Source organism: Arachis hypogaea, chromosome 2 (genome assembly GCF_003086295.3).
Source record: "Arachis hypogaea cultivar Tifrunner chromosome 2, arahy.Tifrunner.gnm2.J5K5, whole genome shotgun sequence".
Taxonomy (NCBI): domain Eukaryota; kingdom Viridiplantae; phylum Streptophyta; class Magnoliopsida; order Fabales; family Fabaceae; genus Arachis; species Arachis hypogaea.
In genome coordinates, this window is record NC_092037.1 from 88374911 (window position 1) to 88400346 (window position 25436).

The 25436-nt window shown below is 31.9% G+C and overlaps 2 protein-coding genes across 5 annotated transcripts; one reads left to right on the forward strand and one right to left on the reverse strand.

Annotated features, from left to right (window-relative positions):
- On the reverse strand, nucleotides 1-9552 carry LOC112749813 (COP9 signalosome complex subunit 2). Of its 4 annotated transcripts, XM_072219615.1 has the most exons (15): nucleotides 9389-9535; nucleotides 7872-7998; nucleotides 5832-6119; nucleotides 5346-5433; nucleotides 4617-4709; nucleotides 3431-3509; nucleotides 2850-3090; nucleotides 2680-2754; nucleotides 2437-2571; nucleotides 1528-1715; nucleotides 1228-1296; nucleotides 1022-1112; nucleotides 815-949; nucleotides 398-510; nucleotides 1-296 (listed from the first exon to the last, which is right to left on the reverse strand). In XM_072219615.1, exons 4-15 carry the CDS (start codon nucleotides 5353-5355, stop codon nucleotides 209-211), a joined length of 1317 nt encoding a protein of 438 aa, XP_072075716.1. In that variant the 5' UTR covers nucleotides 5356-5433; nucleotides 5832-6119; nucleotides 7872-7998; nucleotides 9389-9535; the 3' UTR covers nucleotides 1-208. The 4 variants fall into 4 exon arrangements, with proteins under 4 accessions (XP_072075716.1, XP_025654002.1, XP_025654011.1 ...); XM_025798217.3 differs by lacking the exon at nucleotides 5832-6119 and having other exon boundaries at nucleotides 9389-9547; XM_025798226.3 differs by lacking the exon at nucleotides 5832-6119 and having other exon boundaries at nucleotides 9366-9527.
- Nucleotides 9553-20302: 10750 nt separating this feature from the next.
- Nucleotides 20303-20812, forward strand: LOC112727531 (uncharacterized). Its single transcript, XM_025777318.1, has 2 exons — nucleotides 20303-20552; nucleotides 20634-20812. The coding sequence occupies exons 1-2, from the start codon at nucleotides 20303-20305 to the stop codon at nucleotides 20810-20812; spliced, it is 429 nt and encodes a 142-aa protein (XP_025633103.1).
- Nucleotides 20813-25436: the final 4624 nt, after the last annotated feature.

Sequence of the window (25436 nt, forward strand, 5' to 3'; positions counted from 1 at the left end):
GAGCATCAAAACCTTTCTACACAACCTTTGGCACCTTTAAAATTGTTTCCAAATAACGCAAAACATGAATCACAAGTTGCATTTTCACTTTGGTTCCCACTATTTAGTAACTCTTTACTAACTCTGCATAGAAGCTAAGTTAATTCACATGACAAAACTGCATGCTGAAGCAACAATACAGATATCCCTTTCCACCACACACCAAGGGCTAACCTCTAGTGCTGATTATTGGATAGAGAGATTTTAGCTGTGTGTTCCATTTGTCTATGGCAGTGTACTTTTTCATTCCTTTCGACCTGAACCGTGTATATTCGATTAATACCAATAAAATAGCAAGATTATAAACAGAATAAAGTTGAAAAAATTTGAAATAATTAAAATATATATATATACAGACCTATCAGAACGTTCCAAGAGCCTGTTCACTTGATCAATGTGTCCTTGAATTCTATTATCCAGAATCAGTGACACAAGCAGCTGCTCAACATCATGTTCGGGAACGTTCAGTTCCTGTAAATTAGTGGGTTTTATCACATAAAAGAAATTACAATTAAGTTGGGCAAGCCATAGCTTAACCTCTCATAATTCAAGTTAATAAATATGTATTACTTACATTAAAGGAAGCAATAAAAAAGCAACAGCACAACCCTTCACTTAGCCAGTTAACCAACTATGAGGTAATAATAATAATAATAATAATAATAATAATAATAATAATAATAATAATAATAAGCTGTCGATGTAAATTTCGGTATTTACCCTAAGAGGTAGTCCAAAAATGAAGCTGACACAAGAATTCCAGGAGTAAAATTACCTTAGATATAAATGGTATCCTTATCCTTGTATATGGTTTGATGAGCTTAAGCAAGACTTGTGTTCTGATATTCTTTAGCAGATCCTCAATGTAATTTCTGATAAATGGATCATCCATGATGGTTCTTCTGTTACTCTGGAAATCAAATACCCAGAATCCATTTAGAACCAATAATAGGTGAAGAGAAATGAGACTAACTAAAAGTACCTTCAGTATTTTCTCAAATTCCAATATTTCATTCCGTTGATAGGCTGCTATCAAATTTGTCATTGCCAAAATTTCCGGGTCATTCTTGTATCTGCAATACATAATTTATGTTAAAAAAAGAATGGGAAAACACCCTGGACTTGATCAAAGAACGATAGGAATGAAAAATGGATGGAGCAGACAGGAATAAAATACGCATCACTTACGGCTTAGCCTCCTGTCCATCAAAAGGATTCACTTCAGACTCCATCAACATGTTGGCAAGAACAAGGTACCTGATGCATATAATAACAATAACAATACATATTAAAAACAAAGCTAAAATTCTTTACTCAGCAGTCGAGATGAAATGTATCCAAGGGAAAGATTATGAATTTTAAAAGTATCAAATCTTATCCTAAAATTGATGACTCGTGATGAATTTCATTTCATGAACACCGCAATCTATCATTAATCAAATGTTTCAAACTAATAACTAAAAGTAAAATGAATTCCATGCTGCATACTTCAAGCATTGGATCCGCCTATGATTCCCAGCTTCATCATAATTCTTAAAAGCTTCAAAGAAGTCAGTAGCTGCTTCTGCCCACTGGCGCTCTGCCATATGCATTTTACCCCCACATTCATGGATTATCCCCATTATTCTTGGATGGGGAATAGCTGACTTAATAGTAAGTGCTTTCTGGTAAAGTTGCTGCATTTAAGACCAGGAGACACTGTTAAACAAACTTCCCTAAAAACTAATGACTAATCAATGAATATAAAATAATTCTGAGGCTGCTCCCAGATTCAAGAGATTCTCTACAGCATCAGGTTAACTACAAGCCAGGTATTGAGATGGTGTATGAAATTGAACAAACTTTTTTTATACAGGTACCAAAACCACAGTTCACAACATTCACAACAATTGAAAGATATTTAAGCCTATCAAAATTTATTACTAGAAATAGTCCATTAGGTTATGATAGCTCAGTTATCCATGTTCAACCATGATGACACCCCCACTTTGCTTACGCATCAATATTCAGCCACGGGTCACTGCCCATACATCAAATATTTTTTTTCCCCACAGATTACAAGATCTAAACTACTAAAAACAGTTGATTAAAAGAAAACAGGAAATTGTGAAGAATAACGAAAAATAACTATAAAAATTCAAAAAAAGCAAGGTACTGAGATGCCAAATTGCCAATGTGTTTAAGCAACTCCATCTTTCATCCAGAGAGATACAGTTAGTTCCCATTGAATAAAACGTACATAAATATTAATTATTTGAGAATTCATTCTAAACTAATAAACAGTAAGTGAAGTCTGATGGATAATTGAAAGCAAATTCCAGAATAAGCAATAATAAATTGGTGAGGTAGATACTTAGATGTTAGGTACACAAGTAATTTTTTAAAACAAATGCTGACCTTGAGTTTTTTGTTGTTCTTGGTCTCTGTGTACATCTGGATTTCTATTGCATAAACCTCCAACAGTTGGGTTCCTTTCTTATGGTCATCTGTGCCATCTTCTCTTTGGCAAGATTTGTGAAGTTCCTTCAAGATCTGAAAGGATTCAACAAATCCTTAAACTTTTACTATGAAAAACACTAGATACCAATAGAATCATACAAATACATTCAAATTATGTTGGACAGCAAATTAAACCTTTACCTTGCTCATTCGTCCATATTCACCAATATCAAAGAAAATCTTACAAAGCTTCAGATTTGTTTTAAACCACAATCTCTGCCAATTGAATAATACAAAATTAAACATACGATTGCATTAATGGGAAATGCAATGACATGAGTCGCAACCAAGATAAGGTCTAAGGGATTAACCTCATTCTTTGCTTCTTCAAGGGCTTTCAGAGTTGTCTGGTAGAATTTTTGCAGAAGACCAAAGTTCTGGCTAGCTGAACCTGAGACATAGTCCATAATGCTGTTTATGCATTTTTCACTGTAGTTCCGAGTCACTGCAGACTTAATATAAGTCAACATCTCCCTGTAGGCTTCCATCATCTCTTTATATCTCCCAAGTCGATAGTAGAGCTTGACGGTTTGTTTTAGAGCTTTAAATCCCCTGGTAAAATGTAAAATAAATATCACATGAAATACATAATAGTTTCTTAGTACAATTAAAAGATAAACACAAATATCACGATGCATGATCCAATTCATCAAAGAATACAAAAAAGAAGGGAAAAATCGGCCAACAAATATATTAGCTGTATTTACTAAATGGCCAACTAGAAACAAAACATTAAAGAAAAGAAAGAAAATAAAAACCACAAGCAGGATCAGATCACTGAATTATTAATGATACAAAATTGCAACAGAAGTTACAAATGTATACTGTCATTTAAGTCCAGTGTCTATATGTTTATTATTATTATGCAGCACTCAGATAATAGCGTTCTTACCATTCAGCCTTTTCTTGTTCCATGCGCACTACCTCAGCAAAACCAGAAAGTGCACCTTCTGGATCAGTTTCAACCAAACCTACATACAAACAGCAGCATCTTAGGAAATTAGTGTGGAGGATGGAAATGGAATCATCAATTTAGAACCACAAATTATGAGAACCTAGATCATGATGTTGTAAATGAAGATTCCTCCCTTTCAAAATATCTGTCCTTAAAGGCATTTGCACAATGACTAAGAACTCAACAGCAAAGCTTTTCTCCTACTAGTTAAGGTTGATTACACGAATCACACTATTATTACATTGTATCATAAACCATATCTACAGGGAAGCCAATTAAATATAAGCCTTTCTTAATGACTTCATCTACAATTTTCTAGGTTTTCTATACCTACACTTATCGAGCTACCTTCCATCTAATTTAGTTTTCTTATCAAGGCTTCCACAAGCTTTCTATTTCCAAGACGTACTGTAATTATATTATCCTTCACTAAAATACTCAAAACTTATATATATATATATATATATATATATATATATATATATATATATATATATATAATTCCACTAATGATCTCCCTCATTGCATTTAGTGCCCAAGAGAAAGAAAAAGATAATCTTTACACTAACTTACCATGCTACCAAAGTCTGAAACGCAAACCAAACAATCAATAAAAATCTACATGATTTTATTTCTTTAATGATTTCACCTATAGTTTCTCTCAATATTTTTAAATTTTTTAATGGTTTTACCTATAGGTATTTGTACATTCATCCAATCTACCCATCTTACTGAGGTTTATAGAATAAGAAACTGAGAAAAAATATTCATGATTAACTTCTATCAACTTGTACAAAAAAAGATAATTAAGATTAAGAAATTAAAAAAAAGTTTTCTGGCGTGAAAGATAGTTTGAACCAGAAGGAGTATAAGTTAATGAACATATACCTATCTTCCAAAAGGATGAAAGATAGCATAATTGAATTTAAAACAACAAGCTAATGAATCAAACTTCTAGTTCCAACAATGATGCAATTGATGAATGATCATAAGAAAGTGCATAAACACTTTTGAACACCAAGTTAAATTTGAGCAAACTAGTATGTAACCGAAAAATAAAAATAACCTATCCAAACTCATTACATTGAAAAGAAGTGAACGTAAGCATAGGTGCGATAAATACCTTTCGAATTGTAATATTGATTCTCAATATCAACATCTTGCTCCTCTTGCTCCTCATCAGAGTACTCAAATCCATAGTCCTCCATATCAGCATCTACATTATAAAAACATAATGCGCGTGTAACTAAATCAGAAAAAGTTAATCAACTATTATAATTATATATATTTCAACGTTAAAAGCATAGGACATTCAATGTTGTAAAATATGAATACTTCAAAGAAGCATAAGTGGCAAAATTTATAGTGCAAATAACACGAAATTAAGTATTTAACAACCCTGTTGAATTGTCATTCCTTCTACAGTTGGAATTTCAAACCATGCCACAAAGATTCAAAAAGGAATTTTCTTTCTTTTAAGTCAGCTAGCTTGGGACTAACTTAACAGGATTAAAAGCATTCACTGGATGCAGATGAAGTTCCAAATAAACAATTATATCATATAAGCAACAGTATTATTACAGTACAAAAACAATGATTGTGAAAATCCACATTTGATAGGCATTACTCAGCTTCACGATTTTTTCATGAATTTTGACATTTGCAGAAACTGGTAAAAAAAATAGCATCGTCATAGACACGCTGAAAAAACGCACACATTCAACAATTACAAGAAAGTGCTTCATTGCTTAGTTCAGATAGGGTTTTCAATGCACTAAAATAAAAAATAAAAATCCAAGCTTATTAAAATTGAAAAAACAGATTAGAAAAATAAGTAGGAGGAGGTGATTACCGGAAGCCATGTTGTAGGGTATGGATCCAAGATAGGGTTTTGATGGTTGGAATCAGTGAGTCAGTGGAACTCCGAGATAAATCAAGAACTGCAAACAATTACATGCAAGGCAGTGAGGCACTTATTACATTGTGTTTAATGAAGATGGATTAGTGAACCTAAATGGCAAGCAAAACAGAAGTAAATTAAGGCTGTAAATTAATGCATTGCTTTCACAAAGTAACAAGGTTTAATCATACACAAGCAAATTAACTCTCTATTTGGACAGAACTGATCAAAAAGATTAATGAGCTCCAGCTGAATTTAATCAAGCTTGTTCACACACTGGATTTTCACCTTATAAAGAAGTTAAACCAGCAGTAATCTAATAAAATAGAAATTTAAAAATTGAACTAATCCATATTCTTAACAGATAAACTCATCAATATTCAACAATCAATTAATCAGAAAACAAGATATCAAGAAGCACACACAACTAGAAGAGACCTGACCGATGGAGAGATCTGATTGGCGGCGAGAGAGAGTACAGAGGAAATTATCGAGATTGGGTGAGCAAAGAGCACAACAATGACGGAGAGAGGCACATAACAGCAGAGGAGAGTAGATCGGCGACGAGGTCACAGGTTGCAGCCTCGGTGGAGAGACATTACATAGCAATGGCAACGGTGGAGAGAGAAGACGTAGCAGCAGCCGCAGTGAAGAGATAGGAGTGATGCTGGACAAAGAAATGGGCAGCCGTTGTGGTGTTTGACAGAGTGAGAGACTGACCGGGGTCTGCGGGAGAAGACTAGGGATTTTGGAGTAGGGAGTGAACAGAGTGGGGTGCTGTACATACAGGTAGGGGTATTCTGGGGTTTGTATCACTAATTTACTGATTTTGGATGTTTAATATTTTTGTTAGAATTTAATTTTGATGCATTGTCAGTATAAAGTAATTTTACACGTGCATCCAATCACGTAACACCACTTCATCAAAGTAAATACAAGTTTCATTGCCCGCATGAATGTTCATCCAAAAGACAGATGCGATTGCACGACTGTGTAAAACTTTTTAAACTATCAGTGTATGAAATTAAACTCTTTTTGTTAATAATTTAGTGATATTAATTTAAAAATAAAAAATTGACAAAATTTAAGAGATTAAATTGAAATAATTTAATGTATAGATCGTAAGTTCAGTCACTATAAATCTTTTTCCTGACCCTTTGTAAAATGAATATTTTAACCAAATCACTTTTCTTTATCAAGAACATTGTTTTTCCACTAACGTTTTATATATTAACGTATATGAATTATTAACTTAAAAATATAAATAAAAATGGTTCACTTTTTGTAATTATTAGAGAATATATACAATTCATTAATATTTTCTGTATCTAAATCATTTAATTTTGTTATTAATAAAATTATAATTCATCCTATTTTTATTTTACGCTTGGAAATGGTAAAGGCTGTGTGTTTTTGAATAGTGGTATTTCCATAAGTGTTTAGGGTACAGAAATTACATTTTAAATAAAAATATTTAACTATTTGGGAGAATTAAGAATTATAATTAACTAAATTTTAAATTTATTAAGTTGATAATGTTAGAGTAATTGTATAAGATCAAAAGTTTTTGAGCCCATTGATAATAAAATTTAGGACGATAGTTGCAGTTATTGTAGTACTTATAATTGATATAAAAACATCATACCTTGAGAAAAGATATAACAAGATGAATGTTAAATTTTATTTATTTATTTTATTTTGTTTTTGAAGGTGTTTGGTATGATGATATTAATCTTTATGTGATTATTAAGATTTATATGGTGTGAAGTCTTTTTTTTTTTGGTTGATATTTAAGTATACATTATTTTAAGATTTTGAATCAAAATAAATTAAAATTTTAAAAACAAAACAAAATTTTCAATGACAAATATAACAACAATTAACAGACCTTAAATCATAGATAAAAACTATGAACAAATATACAAATAAATAACAGAGTGTGAATCCTCCATCTATGAGAAGGTATTTGGTAAATCATGAATATGAACTACGATTTTGGCTTGGATCGGTTTCAAATAAACTGTGGACTACAACCACGATTTTCACACTTGAATACCATCTTATATAAGTGATGATAGTGGTTTTACTTTAGTAAAATAGAAAATGCTTTCACCATGGAAAAGAGAAGAGAGAAAATTTTGGTAGAAATTTAGGAATTTGGTAAAAAAAAAATGTCTATTGAAGGCAGTTTGTATTATCTAAATGATATTACTCTTATGGCTGAATCTATTAAGCAACATGTTAGCTGTAAATTTTTCATTAATGTATTGTCATTTATTTATTTAATTGTTATTCATTAAAATACTTAGGAGCATATCATGAAATAGTTAGATTTATTAAACTTATCATGCAACAATATAAGAATATTAAACACCAAAAACATAATCAAATAACAATGCTAAATCTGTTCACATACATTGGCAAATGACACAACCAATATGAACACGGAAGTAGACATATAGGTAAAGAAACACTTACCATCAGTGCAGAACAACTGACTGTATTTTATTATTATCACTGAGTAGTAATGACCCTTCTCAAACAATTAATTCTCAAATTTGTAGCTCACACAGTAGAGGATGCTATCAAAACAAAGCAAAAACTCCTGCACCATGAGAATGAGAGGGGAAAAAAAGAAAAAAAAAAAGAGGTAAAAGTTACATTTTTTTTGCATAAACTAGCATACAGCATAAAACAACATTTTAACAGCTGAATGCGCTACTTAGCTACATCAACCTAAGAGTTTCATTTCTTTCACTTTCAATCCACCATAAAGCCCATAACAAAAATTTTTAAACAAAAGAAACCACTAAAAGATGTCATAACAATAAATGTCTTCTTCTCCACAACTGTCCAATAGAATGGACGATGAACCCATTAGTACAAAGATTTTGATCAACTCCAACATAGTTGTCTTTTTCCAAGCTAAGAATGGGAAAATTGAGATGAGTTCATTTTAAGTTTCCAACGGACAGATAACAAAGTTTTGGCACATCATATGAAGCAAGAACCAAATAAAATACAGCAAAGAATCATATATTAATCATATAAGTTGTAAGCACAGAGCCTCGGATCATTTTCACAACTTATGATTGCACAAACTCAATCAATAAACTATGCTTGAATCTGCAGTAGAAAGATTTGTGGATGTAAACACACCACTCACTTCAAGATTCAAGTGAATCAACAATCTCAAATAAATAACCAAAACAAAATTCACAGAGAAAAACCAACTGAACTCAAAACTGGAATGGCATATGCCACCCAAAATCATTTTGCACCACAAAAGATCAAACTTTATTTGACTCGTTTCTCTAATGCAAACTCCCCCCACACCCTTTACTGTTAGTTCCCCTTTGCATACACTTCCACACATCATGAACAAAAAAAGATATAAAATTTGAGCACCCAACATGATTAAGAACTAGAAGCTAAACATAAATAGCAACTCAAAAAGGGACCCGATCAGCGGGGCAAAACCCTAACGGGGAAATAAAAACCCCAGAATCTCAATTTTTCCCTAATCTAACATTAAAGAAATAACAACTTTTATTTTTTTTTTGGTTTTTCACACAGTATCCTAGTCCGACAGGCTAAGGACTACTCCACCACAGAACTGAACTCCATTAAGGGTTAAGAGTTTGTCGTTGGCCAATGGATTGCTGCATTCGCAAGGCGGAATTGGAAAATAGAAGGACTAACCACTACACCAAACCAACTTGGTTAACACAACTTTTATTTTTAACTTTTGGAAAATAGAAGGACCTTGTGATATAGGAAAAGCATCATTCACAGTGCACGGTATTAGAATCTAGGGCATCATCAACGCAAAATTTGACGAAAAGGAACAAATTTGGGGAAACAGTTCTACACCAAATGCGAAACGCACAGAAGCAAGGCCATGAAGTGCAAGACACAGAGAGGGAGAGAAGTGAGAAAAAAGAAACAGATTTAAGTTCCATAGAGATATACAGCGATTCACGGTTGTTTGATACCTGTGCTGCCTCGTCTGTGCGCTATCGCAGCTTGGCTCAAACGAGGCTCCTGCAGCTGGGAAACTGAACGGGGTTCTGTGCTACTTGAGTCTGTATTGGACTGAAACGCGTGCTTGGGTCTCAATCCATTACTTTAGTTACTGTTTTCTTTCCTTGCCATATATATATATATATATATATATATATATATATATATATATATATATATATATATATTAGGGTGGCAAACGGGCCTAAATCCGTTGGGCCGGCCCGCATAATTCGCCGAAAAGGCAGGTTGGGTTGGAAAATTGGGATCGCCCAATAGCAAAAGCCCGTTTAACCGGGAGTGGATCCTCTCCGGTGGAAAAAAAACTGGATAGTATCGAGTGGAGAATCTCACCCTTCATTGCTCTGTCTTTCCTATTTAATTTTGGTCCCACTTGTAAAATTAAATGTGAGAGATCACACTTTATTCTCTCAAGTTTTTAAAAAAATGGAGAGGATTCATTTCCCGTTTAACCTGCACCACTTAAACCGCGGGCTTTGGTGGGGACGGGACGGGCTTTCCCGCCGGGCTTAGTATTTTTTTAGCAAAGGGGTATTTTTACAATTTTTTTTACCAAAATTCAACTTCTCCCAACCCAATTTACAAGAGAATGAAAATGAAAATTGAGTGTTTTGGATTATGTTTATTTTGTTTTAGAGACAATATTTATAATTATGTTTTGGATTATGTTTATTTTGCTTTGAGAACAATATTTATAATTATGTTTTGAATGAAAACTTGGTTTATAATTATGTTTATTAGATATTTATAATTACAAAGACTTTAATGTTTGTGAATATAAAAATTATAAGTTTTTTATACTTTTAAAAATTATAATAGTTAAAAGCAAAAAAAAAAAGAAATTTTTTTTATGCCTTTATATATATTATTTAATAGTTAAAAGTAAAAAAAAATATTTGGCGGCATTGGCCCGGCGGGCTGGGATTCTGGGACCGCCTCACTAGGCGGGGCGGGGCGGGGCGAGCTTCCTCGCTTGCCACCCCTTATATATATACTTTATACTTAATATACTAAAACTGGGTTTTTCCCTGGTTAATGAGAGTGAGGTGTCGATTCCTCATTAATCCATTTTTCTGCTAAAATGAATACACTATTTTCTCTTCTAAGTTTATTTTATAAAAATATCTTTATTATAATTATACTATAATTAGTATTTAAGTAATAATGTATAATTATACTAATTTAGGAAAATATATTTATTTTTAGAAATTATTATTCTCATGTAATGAAAGTACTATTCTCTCTTCTAAATTATTTTTAGAAAAATATCTTTATTATAATTATATTACAATTAGCATTTAATGAATAATGCATGATTATACTAATTTAGAAAAATATCATTATTTTTAGAAAGTACTATTCTCTCTTCTAAAATTATTTTTAGAAAAATATCTTTATTATAATTATATTACAATTAGCATTTAATAAATAATGCATAATTATACTAATTTAGGAAAATATATTGATTATAATTATATAAAATAATCTACTTAATATACTAGAATTAGATTTTTCCCCAACTAATAAAAGTAAGGTATTAATTCCTCATGAAATTATTTTCTTTTCAAAATAAAAGCACTATTCTCTCTTTTAAATTTATTTTAAAAAATATCTTTATTAGAATTATATTACAATGAGCATTAAATAAATAATGCATAATTATACTAATTTAAAAATATCTTAATTATAATTATATAAAAAATTAAACATAAATTTATAATTCTAATTGCTATAAATATGATACTAACGTTCATAGTGGTAAATTGATATTGCAATAATTAATTTTTATAATTATTTTTGTACTACTAAAGGCTATATATAGTGTTTCTTTGTGGTTAATGAGTCTAAATCTAAAAATCAAAGCATTTTTTTTTAATCTGTTATTCTTTTTTGATTAGGCAATTGTTTCTAAGGAGTTTTGCAGGTCAAGTTCAAGTCACATCCCCTCCACGTTTTCTACGTTTGTCCGAAAATATTTGAAGTAGTGGAGCATATAATGAGATTGAATTTCCTCAATTTAGGTTTGGTTTTGAAAAATTTGTGCCAACCTTGAAGATGCAATTCAAAGACTGGTACTACATTTAAATTTTTTTTCTCTTAAGCTTTTTGTATTAAAAATAATTTTATAACATATTGTGAATTTTTTCAGAAACTACCGGCCTTCTAATGCATTAATGCAATACCGTTGAGGAGAATAAAAGTCAATTTAATTTGACAACTTTAACAAGAAGATAGTCTGAATCTGTACAGATTCTAAGTATTCGATCTTATGATGTTATTTCGGTTGGTTGTTACGAGAATGATTCTAATATATATGTATCTAAGGATTAGAATAGATTAAATATTATTTAAATAATTTAGTTCTTATATTAGTAATTGATTAAATTAGTTTTAGAGAAATTTAAATTATTGTCTCAATTTATATATTATGACTATTCTTTTTGGATATGTTATTTTTAAACTTTTTAATATGAATTTTTTTTAATTTTTTTTCTTTTTTGGATCTATGTATCACCTTTTTTTGTATTTCAGATTGGTAATGTAATTATTAAGAGAAACGTAATTCATCAATAAATTAGAATGATTAAAAGTTTAATTATATTGTGTGGACACAAGATTGATTCATTAAGATTAAGGCATAAAAAAGGAAAAAGAGTCACAATACGGGTTTTACTTTCTTGCTAATATATAAAAATACGTGAAAGAAAAAATTAAAATATCACCATTTAAAAAAAATTGTTAATCATGCATATAAAAAGGAATTAGGAAATATGCATAGATATAAAAAATAAAAAATTATTACTCGATTGTAGAATAAAAAATAATCATATATATATATATATATATATAATCATAACAAAAAAATAATTAATATATGTGACTTAAATTTTTATATATACAATTAATATATATTTATATAAAAAAACAAATATTTAGAATTATTTAACAAAATTAATATATATGTATAGATAAATAAAGAAATTATTATAATTTAGAAAAATTACGCATACGTTGACATTAATAATAAAAAATAAAAAAATTAATGAATAATTGTAGGCTCAATTATAATAAAAAAATAATTAATATATACGATTTAAATATATTTTACATACCTTTAATATATATATATATATATATATATATATATATATATATATATATATAAAGAAGTATTTAGAATTATTTAAAAAAATAAATATATTCTAAAAATAAAAAATTATTAACTAAACAACTGATATATATATACATATAAATAAATATAGAAATTAGTTTAATTTATGAATGTTATTATGCGTATGATGTTATTAAAAGTGTGAAAGAAATATTTTTATTGAATTTTTCACATAAAATTATGATTAAAAAGAGATGGTTTAATTATGTGGATATATCTGATATCTGATCCGATATCCGATCCGATCTGGCACCAAAAAGCGCGGATATCATATCCAATTCGATCCGATGAAAATTGTGCAGATCGGATCAAATTTTCGACCATATCCGATCCGATCCGATTTGCGGGCACCCCTAATTAGATCTAAGTTTACAATAATTAAGTAACATATTAATGCATATAATAATGTCTAATTCATCTAAAAAATAAAAAAATCAATGAAATGGATTTTAACAGACATTTTTTTAAAATAATTTTAATCTAAACAATATTGAATCAAATAATTTTTTAATATAAATATTTTATTTAAGATGGTACAAATTATAAAAGTTTGTCTGATGTAGTATAAATTGGTTTTAAAAGATAGAATTTTAAGATTTTATTTTAAAAGAAATAAATAAGAAATAAATACTCATTTAGGTTGATAAAATAAATAATTAAGTATCATTCAACTCACAAAATACTTAAGAAATCATTGTAACTCATGAATACAAAAAAATTTGTAACAAATTATATATATAATAAGTAAAATTTAAATGTTAATAAAAATTATCAACTATCAAATAGGTAGAGACTCAAAAAATATGTGAACATGGGAGATTTTATTTGAAATGGTTATTTAAAAAGATTTAGATTTTTAAGGATTTTATAAGTTGATTTTTGTTGTTGTTAAGAAAAGGGTTACGTTTTGGAGTTTGATTTATTTAGAAACGAATGAGTTATATTTTGAATTTGAATTATTGAAAAAAGTAATAAGTGGTATGATAAGAATGAGTATGAGAATGAAGACTGATTTTTGAATAATTGAATGACAATGAGAATGAATGTGAAAATGAGATTTGTATTTGATTGAGATACCTATGTAGTAGCAAGGATGGTGGTTCGTTCCGCTTGCTCCAGGTCTATGTTTGAGATTTGATAATAATGATGATTGACTTAAACTGAATGAATGTATGTTTGAGATCCTAGGCAGTAGCAAGGATTGTGGTTCGTCCCACTTGCTCCAAGTTTGTGTTTGTGACGCCAGGGTAGTAGCAGTAGTAGTGGATTATTCCACATGCTCCAAGTTGAGCTTTTTAAACACTCGCCTGGGTAGTAGCCGCAGTAGTGGTTATTCCACTGGCTCTGGGTTAAGCGGGTAGTAGCAAGGGGGTTGTAGCTCAAACCCACTTACTCTGCATGGGTGTTTCAGTCCATGGTTAGCTATCAGTACGTGTCGGGTTGGCTATATAACCGATAGATGATATCATCAGCCATATGATAGGCATTCATCATATGCACTTGTATGCGTTGCTTGAGTTTGAATTTGTTTGGGTTTGCCTAGTTTCTTAACTGTTATTAACTGCTATCTAAGCTATTTGTTGTAACTGCTATCTATACCTCTGTTTTCCTTGTATGTTTTGCCTGTGTTTGTTTCTGCTGTGGTACCTTTGAGTTTGGATATTGATGATGAGATGATGATTTGGTTGTTGAATTGTTTGAGTCGCTGAGTTGAAGGCTGCGATTGGTTTCTGATTGAAGTATTAGTAAAGTATGAAAAATCAAGTTAGTTCAGCATAGACTTAATGAACCTATGTTAGGAACAGATTGGTCATTCAAACTGTTAGAAACTTTTCATTTCTTTTATAGGAAAAATGGAGTTTTGGGATTTATGGATACTTAATCACCGAGTTTGAAAAACAATTTTCCTACTAAATATCTTCTTATAACAAATTCTAAAAATCTGTGGTAAGACCATGTGGTTAGGTTCTCACCTCCCTACAGACTTCTCTTTTCAAGAAACGGATGAAGAAGCTTATGAAGAGTAGTTGAGTTTAGCTTATGCGATATGGATGTTTTAGTTTAGTTATTATTATTCTTCCCTCGCCGTTAATATTATAATTTTGTAAGAGGGATAGGAGTTGTATGAGTTACTATGTATATAATATGTATAGGCTACTTGAGTAATAAGTTATGTATAATGGTATATGCTTGTTTGTTTTCAAGATAAATTATTTTTTCTCAGTTTTCAAAGAAATCAGCGATATGTTTTCAAGTCAAAGGCTCATATTTTAGTATTAAGTATATGAAGTAGTCGTAATACTTCTTACTATCAAAGTGGCGCAGCCGAAAGTGTGACATTCTGATAGTGATGGTATTACACCTCAAGCATAAAGGTAGACTTAATGGGATTGATTCCTCACAATTATCATTATATGATTGTTAGACAAGAATGATGAGCCATTTTTCCCATATCTTAGCCAAGAGCCTTTTACACTTATATTAAACCCAAAAAACTTCTTTGATCATTTTCTGTTTTAATTATTTGTAGTTATTTTAATTAGTATTTTTAGAATAGATTTTAATTCATGTCATGCCTTGTTAACTCTATAATTGCTTAGTTGATAATTCCATCATCCTTGCTTTAGTTTATTGCAGTTTAAGTTTCTCGCATATTTAGCTTTGTAGTTTAATTTCTTGTTTATGCTTATCAACTCCGGTTACCCCAACCAACTTTGATTCACATAATTGCACATCTTAGGAAGGACGACTCGGGAGTAATACTCTCGGCTATTTTTTGAATTGTGTTGAACTTGTGACAACTAGACTAACTTTGATAGCACTAGTACTGGTTTGAAGTTATACTTGCGATGAGCTTGAGTTTTGATTTGTTGAAAATTCTAAACTGGTCATTAGAGGCTCGTCAAGTTTTTGGCACCATTGCCAGAGATCGTTACAATGTATGCTTTATTGTTGGTTGTTGAAAATATGTAGATAATGTACATAATATATTTGCTTTTGCTTTGTGTTTTATAATATATGAACTTATGGTTTTCAAGTTGAATGACTAGGTCACAACCAGATCATAGCTTAGCCGCATTTGATTCTAAAATTGAAAGAACCTTACTTCACATTCGCAAAGCTAAGCGTCGGTTGGATTATACGGCTAGTGCATCGGCCCCTTTTGAGGAACATTCCGATACACTAGTCCAATCCAATAATGATTTGGACTCTTCATTCAACGAAGGGACATCTTATTTTTCTGTTGGAACCGCTAACATACCCTTGAACATTGTAGGTGATAACAACATGGCTGAACCTTGAAAGATTACCTTGCATGAACAAGAAGCACCAGATATTGTCCTTTAACCGCTTCAGGCATAGTACCCTGACTTAGATGCAAATTTTGAGCTGAAAAATAATCTGATTAATCTGTTGCCTAAGTACCATGGGTTGTCGAGCCAAGACCCCATAAGACATCTGAGAAACTTTCAAGTGGCATGCTATATTGCCAAGAGGCATGGGTCTGATGAAGCGGCCATCATGGTCTTTGCTTTTCCCTTCTCTTTTGAGGGACAAGTAAAAGAATGATTTTATGCTCAATTTGATGCAGTGGTGACTGATTAGGACTTGCTGAGAAAGGAATTCTTAGATACATTCTTTCCTCTGAAAAGGATTGACTACATTTGAAAGAAAATCTCTGGTATTATGCAAAAGGACCAAGAATCACTTTATGAGTATTGGACTCGATTCAAGAAACTACTAGACTCTTGTCCTCATCATAGGATGGATGACCTGTTACTTATTAGATATTTTTGTGGAGGCCTTTGTCCACAAGACAAGAGACTTCTTGATGCTTCTAGTGGTAGATCTCTTGTGAAATACAAGATGGCGGATGAGGTATAGAGGTTGATCAATGATGTTGTGGAAGCCACCCAACATACTAGAGTGAGGAACAATCATCCTAAGAATGTGACGGAAGTATCTCAGTCCGATTCGGCGTTGACTAAGACACTTGGAGAGATGACTAATCTTCTCAAGCAAATCCATCAAAGCCAACAATCTTCTCCATCCATGCAATCTATCCAAGATTCACCTCAAATTTTGCAAATTAAAGAACCTCCTAGAGCGTGTGGTGTGTGCTCTTGTACCTCACACTACACCGACTAATGCCCTCAAATTCAAGGAGACTGCACTCTTATGGTGGCCAATCCTTACAACAACCGTTCCACCTACCACCCTCAAAACCAAGGTTCTTATTCTCATGGGAATAACTACAATCCAAGATGGCAGAATAACTATAATCAATAATGGAAGCAAGGGCCATCCAACCTCCCCTCTCAACACCAACAAGGCTACCAATCTTCTCATCAATCGCCCTTCAACAACCATCCTTACTAAAACAACCAAGTCCACCACAATCCACCATTCCAACACCAAAACCAATCTCACAACCAAAAATACCAACCACCTCACTAAAGACAACAAGATCCCACCAACCAACCCTCTTGTTCTTTAAGTCAAACCCCTACTAAAGGCTCTCTTCGTCCCTTCTTTCAAGAATAAAAGGAACTCCGGTCTATAGTGAAAAAATAAGAGGAAAATCACAGAATCCTCTATGACCAAATGGCTTTGATAGCTGATACTTTATCTAAAATGTCTTTACACCCTTTCTAACAACAACATAATTACCTCCCAACCATCTAGTTCCAATATTCTTTCCTTTCAACCTCTTCCTAACCCAAAGGACGGCCTCAATGTCGTCACCCTAAGGTCTGGTATCATATTAGAGGAAGTTGCTCCTAAGACCATGGAGGATGCTCACACAGAGAAAGTAGTTGTTGAGGAAGAAGACACGAGTGAGGAGGAAGTGCCAAGGCAAGAAAAGAAAGATTTGAAGCCTAAAGAGCCCAAGAGGAAGATTGTGAGGGACGAACCCATTCCCATTCCCTTTTCTACTATGATCAAGAAGGCCAAGAAGGCTCTGAAGTTTGATCCTAACATGATGTAAATCTTGAAAAAGGTGGAGGTAATAATCCCTCTTTTTGATGCCATTTAACAAGTCCCTAAGTATACTAAGTTTCTGAAAGACTTGTGCATAGACAAGGAAATAATAGGTGAGCTTGAGACTTTTTCTTTGGATAGTTCTATATCTTCTTTAATGAATTCTATCCAAGAGAACTGTAGTGATCTGGGACCGTGTTTGGTTTCTTGCTAGATTGGTGGTGTTGCATTCTATGACTGTATGTGTGATTTGGGTGCGTGCATAAGTATTATGCCTCTCTCCGTGTTTGCATGATTGAAGCTATCTCTATTATTGAAGAGGTCGGTCGCAAGGTTTATTTTGGCCGACAAGAGTGTTATTACCGTAGTTAGGATAACGGAAGATGTGCTTGTGTCGATTTGGTATTCCTGTTGATTTCTACATTCTTGTTATGTCTCCAATGGATAATGGAAATCCCTCGTCCATTTTACCTGGTAGACCCTTTATCAAGACTTCAAAATTCAAATTGGATACCTTCATTGGAATTTATTCATTCGAGGTGGGTGACAAGACCATTAAGTTCAATTTGGATGAAGCGATAACGCATCCACCAAAGGAGCACTCCATCTTTCAGTGTAATATTATCGACGAAGTGGTAGTGGAAGTACAAAAGATACTCAAAGAAAAGTGGGCCTTGACAAGATTCAAGGTGTGGGAGAGCATGAGGAGATTGATGAGAATGCCTCACCATCCTCTCATGATTATGAAGACAAAGAACCACAACATGAGTTGAGTGATGAGTTGAAGCATTTGCCACCTCATCTTAAATATGCTTTCTTTGAGGATAACAACAAGTTTTCAGTCATCATTGTGAACGAGCTCTCTACACAAGAGGAGAAGAAGCTCCTTGAGATTTGAACGAACATCGGAGAGCCATCGGTTGGAGTTTGGCAGACATTGTGGGGATTAACCCACAGACTTGTATGAATCACATTTTCCTTGAAGACGGAGCTCGGCCAGTGAGACAACCACAAAGAATACTTAATCCGACAATTCTTGATGTGGTGAAAAGAAAAGTTACTAGACTTCTAGATGCAGATATCATCTACTTAATCTCTGACAGTGAATATAAAATGTAAAACTATATGTAAATTTTGTATCTAACTACTAATTAAACACACACCTATCCTTATTTTTTGTGAAAATTTCTGGAATAATTTTTATTTCATTTTGAAGCATTAAACATTCTTTACTTATTTAATTATATTATTTTTATATATTTTTTGTATTAAAACGGGACTAATAACCCAAAAAACTTAAATATAAATTAGTTGGAGTAAGAATGTCCCTTTTAACTTGAACTTTTATGCGTAAAATAATCTTTATATTTATTATCTTCTCTATAGATATTTACTAAATGAATTTTAGATTTTTTTAATATAAAATAAAAAATTAATTAATTTCTAAAACAAGATATTTCAACTTTATTTTTCAAAATACGATTTTTTTTGTAATTAGGACAAGTTCGCTGCACTTCTGGCAAACTCTATGTTGGGTTTCTAAAATAAAAGCATGCCTATTGGAGAGCGGGGCAAAGAACTACAATTTCATTGTTCATTTTCGTTCTCATTGTTGACATTTTTTCTGTACAATGTCAAGAAATTCATTGTTATCCATTCATTACAATGGTGAAATAGTGTATGATGAAGAATGTTCTATCATTTTTAGATTGGGGCAACCGATAATTACCTATATGACACCAGAAGTCAACAGTTTAACAGCATTGAAAAATCTGATATTGCATTCCGTCGGGCAGCAAGAGGAAAAAAAGGGTGAAAAAAATTTACTACAGATATCCGACTGAAGTAGATGGCAGTTTATTTTATAAAAGGTATATTACAATTGTTTTGTCTTTGTTGCTAGTATATTTATTAGACCATGGTTGTGATAAATATTTCTGTTGTTCTGAATTAGGTATCGTTTACGTGACGACGAGGACGTATGGCTTATAATGTCGTCACACAACCGATGGATAAATATTCATCTATTAAAATTATTCGTGTTCCTCGTTGAGTTGGGCAGCCGAGGATCATCTACAGATACTGTCGATGATAGTCCGTTGAGTGGAGCTATTAGAAAAACTACCAGAAGGAAGATGATGGATCTATATATGCCACCTGAAGGTAGTCAAGAGGGGTCTAATGTTGAAGTTCATAATGGTGACTTGATGGATGACAATGTTGAAAGTCATGAGGTTCTGCTATCAGGGATCTGATGACGAAGACGATGCTGATGAAGAATCACCCAAAATTTTCGATGATGCTAACGAGGAAGAAGAAATGAACTACTATGATGACACACAAGTTGCTCTGACATAGCCTGCCATTTCTCGACCATATGACCAACCGGATCATTTCACCAGGTTGAATCTCGATGCAATGATTTCGGATTGGTCGTTTACCCAGGGAGGCCCCAAAGAGGATCCAAGCAACGAGTTCGAGGTTGGACAATAATTTATGAACAAGGAAGAAGTCATGTTGTCAGTTAAGTGGTACAACATCAGGAGGGCTACATAGTACAAAATAGTGGAGTGACCAGTTGAGGTATAATGCATAGTGTATCCAGTTCGGACCCAGTTGTAATTAGAGCATACTCATATCATATCGCCGAAAGCAACAAAAGTGGGAGGTTAGGAGATACACTGGTCCTCATACTTGCATACAGACATCGATGGGGCAAGATCATCGTAGGTTGGATTCAAAGGTGATTGCTCAACACATTTTCACGATGGTCAAAGCCGATCCAACAATCAGCATCAGGGTTCTACAAGGAGGTGTAGAGAATCATTTTGGTTATAAGGCGTCCTGCAGAAAGGTTTGGCTTGCAAAACAGAAAGTCATTGCTAGAATATATGGCGATTGGGATGAGTCATACAATGAACTTTCTCGTTGGTTATTCGCTATGCGGATGTACTTGCCTGGTAAGATTTATTTCATTATGGTTATTCACTATTAAACAATTCAGCCATGTAACAATAAGCTAACTAAAAATGTGTCTTTAGGTACTTGGGTGCAACTAGTGACACAGCCTTGGCCTGGTTCTGCCGACACAATCATGTTTTATAGGGTTTTTCGGATGTTTCCACCTTATGTTAAGGCTTTCAAAAATTGCAAGGCACTTATTTCCATTGAAAGCACCCACTTATATGGTAAATACGGTGGAACCTTACCGATGGCATAGATCAAGACGGCAACGCAAACATTTTGCTATTTCATTTGCCGTTGTTGAGGGTGAGACGAAAGAGGCGTGGTCGTTCTTTCTTTCGTATGTGCTTCAACTTCAACTATCGCCGGTGGAACTAGACCAATCAGCTGTGGGTCTGCATACGGTGTCCACTCAACCTGTTCACAAAACACAAATTAATGACGGCATTCAAATTTCAAATGCAATAGGTATTTAATTAAAACAAATTTGTAATACTTAAATATTTATCACTTACATTCAGCATCCCAATCCCGTTCAGGGTACGCCTATGCCTAAACCTGCCCTCGCCTCTAGCATTGTCCGGCCGGTACTAAACCCACCTACAATGCCAACCACAATTCCACATTATCACTCAATTTCATTAACTAATTAATAATTTAATGAAGAATTTTTACAAGTTTTTATAATACCTCTCGATCAGCGGAAACATATGAGTATCAAAGCCATCGGGCTGTAGTAGTAGAATATGGTGATAGGCCCAAGAAAGCAGTAAGCTGACGCACCCACTTAAATTGTGCTGATCATGCTCCGTGACACGATATGGGGAGCTACGTGATGTGCACCTGAGAGTTAGATGCATCTGGAAATAGGATACCCCCAATCAACTGCATGATGTACCCTCTCGTGTACCTCAACAGGTGCTCCTCTGTGGCGTTCTGTTCCAACTCTCTGCATACCGTTTTGTGGAACCAAGTGAACTTCACAGTCTACTTGGTCTGTGACTCTCTGTCATCTAGGCCGGGAACAACACCTAAAAGATGCTGACATAACTTCTTAATGGTCGTCCCTGATGGTGCTACTCCCAACTACATATGCATCCACTCACATGATCATCGTCAATCCTAAGTCCCAACTGATAGGCCATATCGTGCAGGGTGATAGTCATCTCCCCGCATAGTAGATGAAACGTGTGGGACTCAGGCCTCCACCTCTCTATCAACACAAAGGCAAGTGGCCAGTCGTCCTCAAACTCAACCATATAGGTCACATACTCAAACCCGGCTCGTCTGAGATATGACCTAATCTACTCCAATGGCCGTGTTATCAAATTCCGCCTGGTGCGCAAGATCCGAGGTGCCTACCAAACGGAAGCAAAAAATAAAAAAAAGGGATGGTGAACACATAAAAAAAAGTTCACTGTTTATTAATTACAATAAAATAAACAACATTGAAAAATTATACCACTCGATCAAGCCTGCCAGCAATATACTCAGCCTAATTCAATCTGTACATCATATCCTCGTAGCAAGTAGCGGAGCTTAGTTCAGACTAGGGGGGCCATGATCCTCCAAATTTTTTATAAAAAAATTAGTAGTACTTTTTCAAAGGATAAAAAATAATTCAATTGGATTAAATACTTTACTATGACTTAAAGTATCCAATAAGTTCAATAAGTAACACTCTCTTTACATTTAAGTTTAAATATAAAAAATTAGATATTTTTTATTTATTTAATTTAATATTATTCTATATTTTATTATTTATTTAATTTAATTTTTTATATAATAAAAAATAATAGAATATTCAATAAGTATTAATATTATTGTATTTGTATAAATTGATAAAAAAATTCAATAAATATTATAAATTTTAATATTTGTCCTTCTAACTTCTTCTTTACATATTCTACATGATATATATTCAAATTTTTATATAAAATAATAATGAAAAATTAAATAATTGATGCATTTTTTAAGAGGAAGTCTAATATTTAAGAAGGAAAACATATAACTTTTACAATATCAACACCTGTAGATAGTTCTTTTACTTTAATGAATAACAAAGAAAGTGAGATACAACCTTCAAAAGTTCAAAAAGTTACATCTGATGAGTTTAACTTTACTTTTTTGGAACGAGACCATGAAAAACGACTTTAAATTTGGCAATATCACCCAAATCAGAGAGATGAAGTTAGACGAGCTTATCTTAAATGGGGTCCATATCAAAATATTTTGACAATTATCTTCTATTTGACCCCCTAAAATTTTGTTTCAAATTCCGCCACTGCTCATAGCTCAATAACTGCTGCTCCATCTAATCACACTCTAGTAAAATAAAATCACATATACTGAACTCAGTTCCTTTTACATTAACTAAATTCTTAAAAAACATATTTAAATCTATAATTATCTACCTTAGTTCTTAACCAATTTATAAACTTACTAATTTAAATTTAACCCAATTATATAACGTCATCAACTATCACCCTAAACAACCCTAATTAATAACTAATTGAACGCTAAATTTTACTAATCATGTTTCCTTTTAATCTAACTTAGCCTAATTAATTATTCCACTAATTACCTTATAATTCACAACTTAAATTAATTATTCTGACTAAACTAACTAAGAATTGACTAACAACTTATGCTAATTATTTTTAATATTTTTAACATTCAAAATAATTAAACTTTGATTTTAATTATAACTTTGTAAATATTCATAATAATAATTATTATATATATTTTTTGTTTAATCTCTTTTAATAAAAAAATTATATATTTTTATTAATTATCCCGTACAGTGTACGGGAATATACACTAGTTACCTTGTAATTCACAACATAAATTAATTATTCTCACTAAACTAACTAAGAATTGACTAACAACTTATACTAATTAACATGTTATAAACATTAAATAGCAGCTGTGCTTAAAAATAATAACATAAAAATTTAACTAACATGTAATAGTAAATCTGTAACTCTAACTAACATGCAACCTCTAACTAGTAACTTAACCTAACATGTAAACAGTAACTCTAACTAACTTAAAAAGGGTAACTCTAATTAATATATTATCTACTGACTTAAAATTGAGAATGTCATGGATAATGAACTTCACGGACGTCGAAAGAAAGAAAAGAGAAACAAAGTAAATTTAGAGGAGAGATTGGGAAAAAAAAGGGACAAATGAAAATGGTCGTACCAACTTTATATAGTCTGCCAAACTTATTATAGAGTTCATCGAGAGTGCGACGAACTTGCTCTAATTTAAAAAAAAAATCGTATTTTAAAAAAAGAATGAAAATATCTTATTTTAAAAATTAATTATTTTTTTATTTTATATTAGAAAAAAAATCAAAATTTTTCTTACGAGCGCATTTTAATCATACGCTTTTGGTTTTGGTGTGGTCAACACCTTTCTTTTTATATCACCAGTTGAAAGCAAGTGACAAACAATAGTACGGATTTTAAATTAGAAAAAAAAATTGGAAAAAGGAAAAACGTCCTTCTCTATTTGCTGCTGATTATCAAACTCATTGAATTGATTTATGCTTTACCTTTAATCTATCCCAGTTTGTAAAGATTATAAAAAAAACCAACTATATAGTCACCTAGCCATCAATCAATCAATTTAATAAACTGCACGATGTGGCATCATCCATAACATAGTGGACCAAAAGCTAACACTTACACACACCATGGTTTTTTTTCAACGTTGGTATTATCGATCAATATCTTATTAGCAAAAGTCACTACTTCCATGTGTGTAGGTCTGTTATACCCACCAAAGACATCTAGAAAGACATACATTTGTTGGAAGATAAATTAATAAAAAGGGAGATAGAAACTACTTAGAAATAATTAAGGAAGGTGACAAGCTAAGAGAGTTGTTACTTACCCAACGTTGGTTTAATCTTGGCTTTCAAAGAAATCATGATGTGCACCTTCTATATGAGTTGCTACAATCACCAGAATCAATGAAAGCCATTTCTCAACCATACTCTATTTTGTGTGCTAAGCATTCTCGCTACCATTAATTAATTATTTATACAACTCGAAAGTTTTAATTTGAATTTTTATGTGTGTCTAATCTTTTATCTTTATGATGATTAGACAACGAGAATTTAGTTGTGAGCATTCAATTGGCTAGCTAATCATCATTATCAACCCAAAATTAAGAATATGTCTAATTTGAATAAAAAAATATTTGATAACAAAAAAAAATATTAATAAAAAATTTTCAAAATTTATTACTTTTGATTTTATTTAATGCACTTTATAATAAATAAATAAATATTAAATAATAAATCTTCATAACCCGTTGATTAATTGGTATGTAGGTGTGTGATGAATATTTGTATTCAGTTTCTAGCTAGCTGTCTGCAATAATATTACTAGTATTATTTTTACCATTACAAAATGAATATTGTGTTGATTTAATTGATGTATCAATTAAAAATTAATATATTTGATTAATTATTCTTGTTTCGATAAGTGTATTAATTCTTTAATTACTTTCATCTTTTTAAAATATTTATTCAATTTTATTTTTAAAAATAATGTTCTAAAATAACTATTAATTTTAACGTGCCAAGATGACATAATTTTTTTTAATTACATGTTTCATTTAATAAACATAAATTACGTATACATACTCTTTAATTTTATTTAAGAATATTTTTTCTAAATGTATTTATTTTTAGTTTTAGAAAATTATTTTAAAGAACTTGCTATAACAAGTAGCAAGTGTTTTTAGAACATTAATTGAAAATATTTTCTTACCCAAACTAATTTTTTTGAACATTTATTAGCAAAATTCTTATGTTCAAACTGAGAGAATACTAAATTAATCAAAACAAAATTCATTTGGAATGG